The sequence below is a fragment of the Erpetoichthys calabaricus genome, chromosome 3 (assembly GCF_900747795.2).
Source record: "Erpetoichthys calabaricus chromosome 3, fErpCal1.3, whole genome shotgun sequence".
NCBI classification, from domain to species: domain Eukaryota; kingdom Metazoa; phylum Chordata; class Cladistia; order Polypteriformes; family Polypteridae; genus Erpetoichthys; species Erpetoichthys calabaricus.
This window is the reverse complement of record NC_041396.2, coordinates 217811678-217821677: the sequence shown is the minus strand read 5'-3', so window position 1 is coordinate 217821677 and position 10000 is coordinate 217811678. Positions and strand designations below refer to the sequence as shown.

At 35.4% G+C, this 10000-nt stretch overlaps 1 protein-coding gene across 1 annotated transcript in view; it reads right to left on the bottom strand.

Annotated features, from left to right (window-relative positions):
• The window catches only part of man1a1 (mannosidase, alpha, class 1A, member 1), a 495681-nt gene that overhangs the window by 86369 nt on the left and 399312 nt on the right, over positions 1 to 10000 (bottom strand). The window contains exon 8 of the mRNA XM_051925338.1: positions 1246 to 1361. Coding sequence (XP_051781298.1) covers positions 1246 to 1361 — 116 coding nt within the window. The remainder of the gene's footprint in view (positions 1 to 1245; positions 1362 to 10000) is intronic.

Sequence of the window (10000 nt, the reverse complement as noted above, 5' to 3'; positions counted from 1 at the left end):
TAACATAATTGTCACTGCAAAGGGTAAACTGATAGTGGATCTTGCGATTATTGTCTTTCACCCTGGTATCCTTCTTGAATTTGAGAAGGCTCAGAGAATAAATTCATGCTGAATATATATCTGTTACTAAGTTTTTACAAAATTGTATCTATTTAATTTGCTTCTAGTGTGTATTATTCTTACTAGCCTGTTTTAATTAGGGTTAGCACAATCACCTTTTTATGTAAAAATATTTGACTACTACTCCTGGGGTGAGAAATTGTTGATTGACCAAGAAGCGCAGCATATTAAAACAATCAAAGCTATCTGGGTACGAATGCACACAGGGGAAGCCGTTAAAACAGCAAGCACTCTAAAAACACAAAAGCTTATTTTTAAAAAACATTGTCTCAGACTCAGTTACCAAGAAAGACAATCTGCCATCATCATCAAGTCACTGAGTCTACTAGGAACTTTGCTTTGGTGCAAGCAGCAGTGGATGTAGAGGATTCTGCTTCTGTGGACAGTGGTAATAGCCACATCTCATACAAAACAGAGATGGCCCAGTAGTTTTTCTAAAAGACGAGGAAATTTTGAATGCTACCAAAAAAGGACAATGACATAGAACAGTGTTAAAAGACTGGCTATAATTTCCATAGAACATAGTTTAAGTACATTGCTAGTCTGATTTTTGAGTAATTTCTTTCCCCACAGATGCCCAGTTTTATATCTGTTGACAAACATGACAGAGAATGAAAGAAGGTGCAATACCATGGGATTTGCTTTAATGCAGATGGGTGTTTTAAGCAGTTATTATAGACTCAGCAACCTAGCAGGTCTCAAGCTGGATATGTTGTGTGTTGTAAAGTGTTGAAAGTGGGAGTGCTGTAGCACTACAATATTTTCTCTGTGCATTGGAAGATGCATTGGAAGATACTGGATTACATATGGCTTGTATGTGTTACTGGCAACGATTTTGCAAACTAATGGAGTATGGAACAATTTTGCCTAGAGAAGCATAATAGCTTGTATTGTTGTGGACCATAACCGCACTACACTCTAGCCTTCATTTCTGATCTCTGTAGAGAACCTTCTCCACCCACTGACTTCATATTTGGTAATAAACCTACAATAGCCCCCTTGCCTCAATGTCCAACGGTTAGTCAATCCTAGCAGCCATTAAACAGAAGTCAATACAAAATGTGACACCATATTGGTATCACATTCATTTGTGTTTATGTAAAAATACTTGGTCATTGTATTTACCTGAATGGAATCATAATACATTTTTTTGCCTTCTTCGTCTTTCTTGTCTGACATTAGCCATGCCTTAAGCAAATACTCATAAAAACTGTCTCCCAGGCCTCCAACGGATACATGATCTGAAACAAAATGAAAATTTAACAGGTTAGTATTTTAGCAATTATTAAATTAGTTAGGAAAATGCAGTTTCTTAGGGTAGCTAGCTTATTGGACCTTTGGAAGTAATAGGCCTAGTTATGAGTCCCCAGTTTGAAGACTACTTGCATACTGATAGTGGGCATAAGAAAATTGAGAAGGGTCAAGAAGATAAACTTATTGATTAAAAAATAATTTGGATTACAATAAAATGACAAACATATCAGACAACAACAGAAAAATATAAAGTACATAAGTTAAAAAAATTTCTTATATCAAATACGCATGGTTTTGTTTGATGAAGTAACCAGGTACATTTTTAAGTTATTTGTTTTTTTCACTGATTATCATGTAAATCCTCAAAACATTGTGTAGAACAGATACACAAAGACACTGTAAAATCCCTTAGTCAATAAGAAACAAATTCTTAACCACAGTTTGGGCAAAACTCAAAAACCTTAAGTGGTCAGAAACCTTGCTTGTCAAGTAGTTGTAAGATGTGACTCTCCCATTTACAGTCTGTGCAAGAGTCTTAGGTGTATTACAGTCACAAAAATATTTGTCTTAGACGACTATGTCTTTCCTCCGGGCGCTCCGGCTTCCTCCCACAGTCCAAAGACATGCAGGTTAGGTGGATTGGCAATTCTAAATTGGCCCTAGTGTGTGCTTGGTGTGTTTGTGTGTGTCCTGCGGTGGGTTGGCACCCTGCCCGGGATTGGTTCCTGCCTTGTGCCCTGTGTTGGCTGGGATTGGCTCCAGCAGACCCCTGTGACCCTGTGTTTGGATTCAGCGGGTTGGAAAATGGATGGATGGATGGATGACTATGTCTTCTGGATTAGTGTGTCAATAGGAAAGAGCATATTTTAGAGTTCCAAACATTATTTTTCAAAAAGTGAAGCAATACAAAGGGATATTTGAAAGCCCTTAAGAGAATGAAACTAACTCAGTAATAGACCACTTTCCAGCTAGAAAATGTGAGAATTTTGTAGGCATACTGTATATGCAGCACCTGATTATGTAAATGTAACAAAAAGGTGATAATGATCAATGATATACTGTAATGTGCAGGTTGAACCCAAGTGATTAACTGAACGTTTTTGAATATGGAACTAGTTATGATGTGCCTACAAGTCTGGTTAACCACTCTGCCAAGTGGCTCTATGCCTAATTTCTGCTAGTTTATCCTACAATTATTTTTTCTCCAACAGAAAAAGATGATTCACTTTTCTGACAGTGACAGACTTGTTTGTAAACAGCTTCTTTTTTTTAAAAAAAAAAAAACAATTACATTGCACCCCCATATTCACCAGACCTTTCTTCAAGTCACTTTGTTTTGTTCTCGAAATTAAAACTGAGACTGAAGGAAGAAATTGCTGTAATTTTTTTTTTTTTTTAATTCTGGGTATGCTCACTTTCCAAAAGGAGAAGAGATTAAAAGGATAAAACTGTTAACAAATTTAAAAAAAAAATCAAAGAAAGAAATGAATTATACTTTTCATCCTTGTGTGTGTTAAATTTGAACATGATTAAGCACATTTTAAAAGTGGACTGGAATCTAATATATATACTCACATCTGTGTATTTTTGACTTTAAAAGATTTTTTGTTGTACTCAGTAAGCAGCCTGATTAAATGAAAAATTACTGTAACAGCTGAAGCAGCAAAGACGGACAACAACAGAGTCTCAAAACTCGTCAATGTCTCCATCTGCTCTAAGCGCTAGTCAGACTGCACAGTCTGTAGATTTAAACATGGCAGTAAAAACATGGTTGGAAGAGAAAAAGAATAAAGTTTAGCCTGCAGTTAATTCTGAAAATACTAAAATGAATAAGTGCACTGCTAAATTAACTGTTAAACGATAAAGACTTAAGTAAATTAAGACAAACAAGAATGTTATCATATCATAAAAAGATATTGTATAATCTAGCCTTCATAGTACATAAATAAAACTGAAAATATAAATGCACCCTTTGATGGACCAGTATACATCATGGGCAATATTTCCAATCTGCTTGCAATGATAATGGGAGAGCTTTAGCTCCAATGACACTGATCTGTATATGTAAGAAAATGAAGGAACAGTACTTGTATGCATTAAACTGTTTTCCAGACCAGCACACTGTGGTCAGTTTAATAACGTCAAATCTAGTGTTTGACATACAGTACAAATGGAAAAAAAAGACACAGAAAAGAAGAAATTCCCTTAGACATCTCAAGTTAAAAATCCACGGCACTAAAATACCTTGCATTTTGATGCATTAATCCTTTTTTTAATCCATCATTTAAGTTTTTCTCTGACGTGTTATACGTACCACAGTCAGGAGTGCTAATTGCTCAATGTACAATTCTCAGTAATTTCCATGAACAGTAAATGCAACTTTTTGATGAGTCTTTTTTCTGACTGATTATAGTAAGATGAAAAAGAGCTGAGTCGTTTTCACATACTCATATTTTTCTGTAGTTATACATTCACTCAACTGACAGAGTTGAATTTTTGCAAACTGTGTAACATTTTACATAAATTTTTATTCATGTGTTCAAATTAGGAAAATGTTCCTAATTTATTAACATCAAAAACATAATTAGCTTAAGCACCCAGGTCTAAAAAACTATGAAGCTACAATGAGGTGAAAGCATTTGCCTCAAGCATATTTGGTAGTACAAGTAGCAATATTTTCTTACTTAAAAGACAAAAACTTCTCTCAAAGCTCAAAACGATGCAATGTAGTACTGAGTACTAAATATTTAATTTATGCCATTTTACAGAAGGCTACACATTAAGGAAACCATACACATACAACAGTAAATACTTTAAAACTTCAGATAATTGTGACTAATTAAAAATTCCTGACATATCATTTAGATGATCTACCACTTCATGAGTGCTGCTTGTGAAACTCCTCAAAGTAACTGATATAGTGACATTGTGAGAAGTGCAATTACTTGGATAAAGAAACCACCTGTACAGCAGAAAATGGAATGTTTTAAAATATGCGTATTTAACTAGTAGTAGAATAACAAATACTGAAAAAGTGCACTGTACTGCATTTGCACATGTGCATCACTGCTAAATTTACACATTTTGGCTGATAATTTTAGTCCTGGAATTACAAGATCTACCATTTTCAGTAGCTTCATCTATGCCATACCGTCTAATTACACAAAGTATTAGTTACAGAAAAGCTGTACTTGCAACCAACATGTTGTTTGGCTAGCAGTTCTTTAAGTATAATTATGCTGCTTCGAAAACACTGTGTTTAGTTTTAGAAAGAAGGAACCACAGATGGTTTTATGGATTGCTCAAGCTGGCAAAATGTACTGTATGAAAGTGACAATATTAACAATTTTATCTTATCTTTGGACAGTAATTTAATTACTGCAGTTCCTAACCCTTGAGGAAATCTGTTGCTTCCTTTAAAATGATTATTATGTGACTTAGAAGCTTTTTGTAATAATTTTAAAGCGCAACAAGTTTTAACAAAACTTAAAACATGTAAAGAAAAAAAATGGAAGGTTATTGAAATATCTACTTGTAGATCGGAAGTCACTGTCACTCTGCATTAAGTTAACCTTAATGGTCAAACGAGTAAACATATTATCAGAATCAGAAACTATATGTGACCTATGATGAAGGAGGTGCCGGGGACAGGTTCAAACTAATCATGCAACACACTGGCATGAAAAGAAAAATTGAAATGGAGTAAGTTAATCACCTAAGGTCATCAAGTAGAAAAAGAAGAAGAAAAAACTTACACCCAAAAAGCAAATGTACTATATACAAAAACATTATACAATGTGCTATATTACAAATTAATTTTTAAGACTATAAATTCACCCATAGTTGATGTTACACTTAAGAAAAGGGTTGTGCTCCAGTTTTCAATTTGTTAAAAATTCAATACACATTCAGCTAGCTCCCCTTCTATTAACAACATTAACAGAAGCTAGAGACAATAAAATACTACCTCAAACTTTTCATAAGGCATCAATCACCGTCTTTCCTAAACAAAATAAGGATGTATTACAATGTGCATCATACAGACCAATTTCACTTCTGAATAATAATGTTAAAATACTCTCCAAAGTCCTAGCTAGAAGGATGGAGAAAGTGCTGCCTTCAGTAATATCACAAGATCAAACTGGATTTATTAAATGCTGACATTTAGCGTCCAATCTTCGACGCCTGTTTAATGTAATACAGTAATCCCTCTCTATATCATGCTTCACCTTTCGCGGCTTCACTCCATCGTGGATTTTATATGTAAGCATATTTAAATATATATCGCGGATTTTTTGCTGGTTCGCGGATTTCTGCGGACAATGGGTCTTTTAATTTCTGGTACATGCTTCCTCAGTTGGTTTGCATAGTTGATTTCATACAAGGGACGCTATTGGCAGATGGCTGAGAAGCTACCCAACTTACTTTTCTCTCACTCTTGCGCTGACTTTCTCTGATCCTGACGTAGGGGGATTGAGCAGGGGGGCTGTTCGCACACCTAGACAATAAGGACGCTCGTCTAAAAATGCTGAAAGATTATCTTCACGTTGCTACCTTCTGTGCAGCTGCTTCCTGAAGCGACATGCTGCACGGTGCTTCGCATACTTAAAAGCTCGAAGGGCACGTATTGATTTTTGCTTGCTTGTTTTTCTCTGTCTCTCTCTCTCTTTCTGTGCTCTTGACGGAGGAGGTGTGAGCTGCCGCCTTCAACAGCTTTGTGCCGCGGTGCTTCGCATACTTAAAAGCCAAACAGCCCTATTGATTTGTTTGCTTTCCTCTGTCTTTATGACAGTCTCTGCTCCTGATGCGCACACCTTTGAAGAGGAAGATATGTTTGCATTCTTTTAATTGTGAGACGGAACTGTCATCTCTGTCTTGTCATGGAGCACAGTTTAAACTTTTGAAAAAGAGACAAATGTTTGTTTGCAGTGTTTGAATAACGTTCCTGTCTCTCTACAACCTCCTGTGTTTCTGCGCAAATCTGTGACCCAAGCATGACAATATAAAAATAACCATATAAACATATGGTTTCTACTTCGCGGATTTTCTTATTTCGCGGGTGGCTCTGGAACGCAACCCCCGCGATGGAGGAGGGATTACTGTATACTCACCAGCAAAGTCAAATATCCCAGAGATTTTATTATCCTTGGATGCAGAAAAAGCATTTGATATGATTGAATGGAACTACCTTTTCACTACATTGGAGAAATTTGGGTTTGGCCCAAACATTTGTGCACGGATTAAACTACTGTATACCAATACAGAAGCTTCAGTTTGTATTAACAACATTAATTCAGACTACTTTAAACTAGAACGTGGTACCAGACAAGGATGCCCCTTGTCACCACTACTTTTTGCAATCACCATTGAGCCACCGACAGTTCACTTTTGAGATAAATGGGATTATCAGAGAAGGACTTGAACAGAAAATTTCTTTATATGCAGATGATATGGTACTGTATATATCAGACCCACAAAATACTGTGCCTACAGTCCTAACAGCACTAACAGAATTCCAAAAGATTTCTGGTCTCAGAATTAATTTGACTAAAAGTGTGCTCTTTCCAGTGAATTCTCAAGCACACAATATTAGATTGGACACCTTCCCTTTTATCATTGCAGATCAGTTCAAATATTTAGGGGTAAACATCACAAGTAAACATAATGCTCTATCAACAAAATTTTGCTGTCTGTATGGAAAAAATCAAGCAAGACTTGCATAGATGGTCAACCCTTCATCTCACTTTAGCTGGAAGAATTAACATTGTTAAGATGAATATCCTCCATATTCTTCTCTTTTTATTTCAAAATATTCCAATATACATCAGTAAATCGTTCTTTAAGAAATTAGATTCAACCATAACCACATTTATTTGCAATTCAAAACATCCACGTATCCAAAGAGCAACCCTACAAAGGCCAAAGGCAGAAGGTGGAATGGCTCTGCCTAACTTTCAATTTTACTACTGGGCAGCAAGGTTATTATAGTTAACGAAAACTAAAATCAAAACTGAAACTATTATTAAAGAAACATTTTCGTAAACTGAAATAAAATAATTAACAAAACCGAAATGAAAAACTAAAACTAAACGAAATTATTAAAGTAGCTGGAAAGACTAACTGCAATAAAATAATAATTTACTAAAATATTTTTAGTTTTCGTTTTTGAATGAATATTATTGCCGTAAGTCTTTAACCCTTGTAAGTTTTAACTCTTAAACAGAAAATCATCCACCACGAGCCGCCCGCATATATTCATCCAGTGAACGGCGGCTGGTGACGGAGGGCGGCTGTTCACACAGCATTTGCGGTGACAGAGCAAGCTGAGTGCGGGTGCGTAAAGTGTGAGAAATAGAAAGCGATTTGCGTGCCGCCTTTCTTTGCGCTTGTTGTATATCAAGATGTAATTCAAACGGCTGAAATCAGAATGTGCTTGTCAACAAAACATTTACCATATGGACAGAAAAATGACAAGTGAGTAACGTTTCAGTTTATTTCTCAGGTGTCTGTTTTTTGTTGATAGCAATTCACCTGCCACTTCGCACTGGAGAAATCGTTTTTACTTTCTCATATACGAAGTATAGAGAAAGTAGAGTAATCATGAAAAAATTTGACCAAGATATTTTGGTGAATCTTGACATTACACACTAACCAGTGTCCAACAATATTGTTTTTTGGAATTGTGTGTGTATAAACACGATAACTCAAAAACGCAACTAGATAGATGGATGAAATTCGGCATGTGGTTGTTATGCCACAATTATAGATCTGTATTAACTTTTGGGCCAAATCCATCACCCGGAAGTGGTACTTTACCTGAACACATACTCGATTTTTTTTAAATTTATACAGCTGCAGAGTCCAATTTGTTCAACTTTACTTTTATAATAATTGTTCAATATATTATTAATTTGATTTGTTGTTGATGGTTCCTTAATGTACATAATATAAAAATATAATCATTGTCTTGCGGTTTACTCCTCAAATGTCCATCCCCATACCTGAGTATACAAGAAAATCGAGGGGAGAGCACTCCCGGTTTTTGAAAATTAAATGGCACTGATCAAGAGACTGACTAGGTCATCATACAAGATCAACATGTTGTTGCTGACCAGTCAATTTTGCTTTAAAAACATCGTTTAACAACAAAGCGATACAAACAAATGTAGACAGTCTGACAAGTGATGAAAAACTAAACATACTAATGGGTTTTTGTATTTATTCCATATTTATTAATTTATCTTTTTCAGTTCATATTCACAACTCAAAATACCTGATATTGTGAAAGTAATACATTAGCAGAATTATATTTTAAAATATTTGTCTCCGTTTTTTCAATGTTTTTCTCTCTCTCTCTCTCAAAATAGATAGTTGAAATATCATATTTTTTGTTCTTAACATCAGCCTTATCATACATATTGCATACCAGGGATTTTTCCTGCCTTACATCCAAACCTGCAGAGGTAGACTCCATATTTCCTGCAATCCTACTCTGGATAAACAGGTTTAGATAATGTAAATATTGTTCTTAATCTCAGACTCTGAGATCTCTGTTGTTTTATGTCTGTCCATACTCCTATTACCTGCTCTTGCTCTGCTCATTATGGGTTTACTGTCCTTTATGGTGGTCTATTCAAGTCTCACTGCTCCTAACCTTGACACTACATGCTTGTTGTTCTTTGTTTCCCTCAATACAGCTAGGTGGGGTCTGCACACTCATTCAAATCTAAGAGCCCTGTTCTTCCTAAGCCCCTGTGATTTTCATGAGAAAATATTTTTAAAATGATAAAATTGTGTAAAATTGTTCATATTCAGTGTCTAGTTTTGATTATGCTTCTTTTTATCAGACAAAAACAAAACCAGATAGTAAACCAGGCAGTGTAGTAAACTTCCACTAACATTAAACTCGTATCCAAATCTGTTAAGTGTACAGTTCTGTCTGATTGTGACAAAAAACTAACTCCGTAGGCGCTCCATGCCATAATTACTAAAACTAAAACTGAAACTAATATATATAAAAATAAAATAAAAATGTCTTTGTGAAATAAAAACTAAACTAAAACTAAAAATACACAATGAAGGAAAACTAAAACTAAACTGAATTTCCAAGTAAGGTTAGAAAAAATATAGAAATAAAAACTAATATAAAAAGGCAAAACTATAATAACCTTGCTGGGCAGCAAACATCTCTATATAAAATCTTCATTTGGATCTTGATCTTTGTTTGTCCGCAAATGAATTAGAAGAAGAAGCACTAGATGGCAGTAGACAGACAGCTAAAACATAGGCATTGCATTAAGAATCTCCTCCAGGCTTATACTACTGAAGACTGTAGTACTCCAGCCACACCTCAAAACACAGACATTCAAACTAAACAAATTGTTGTGCTTTAAATTAACTAATCTTTATATATAATCTTCATTTGTATCTTGATCTTTGTTTGTCCGCGAATTCCACGCATGCGTAGACCACCTTCCAGTGTAGTACGTTGTTGTTACTCACGGATGTCAACAATGTGCCGGAATAACGAAAGGGGTGGTGGACAGTGTTACGCTGGTTAGCTCCTGAGGCCTGGTTAGAGAATGAGATTGCTGAAGATAAAAGGTACATGCCTACGTAACATATG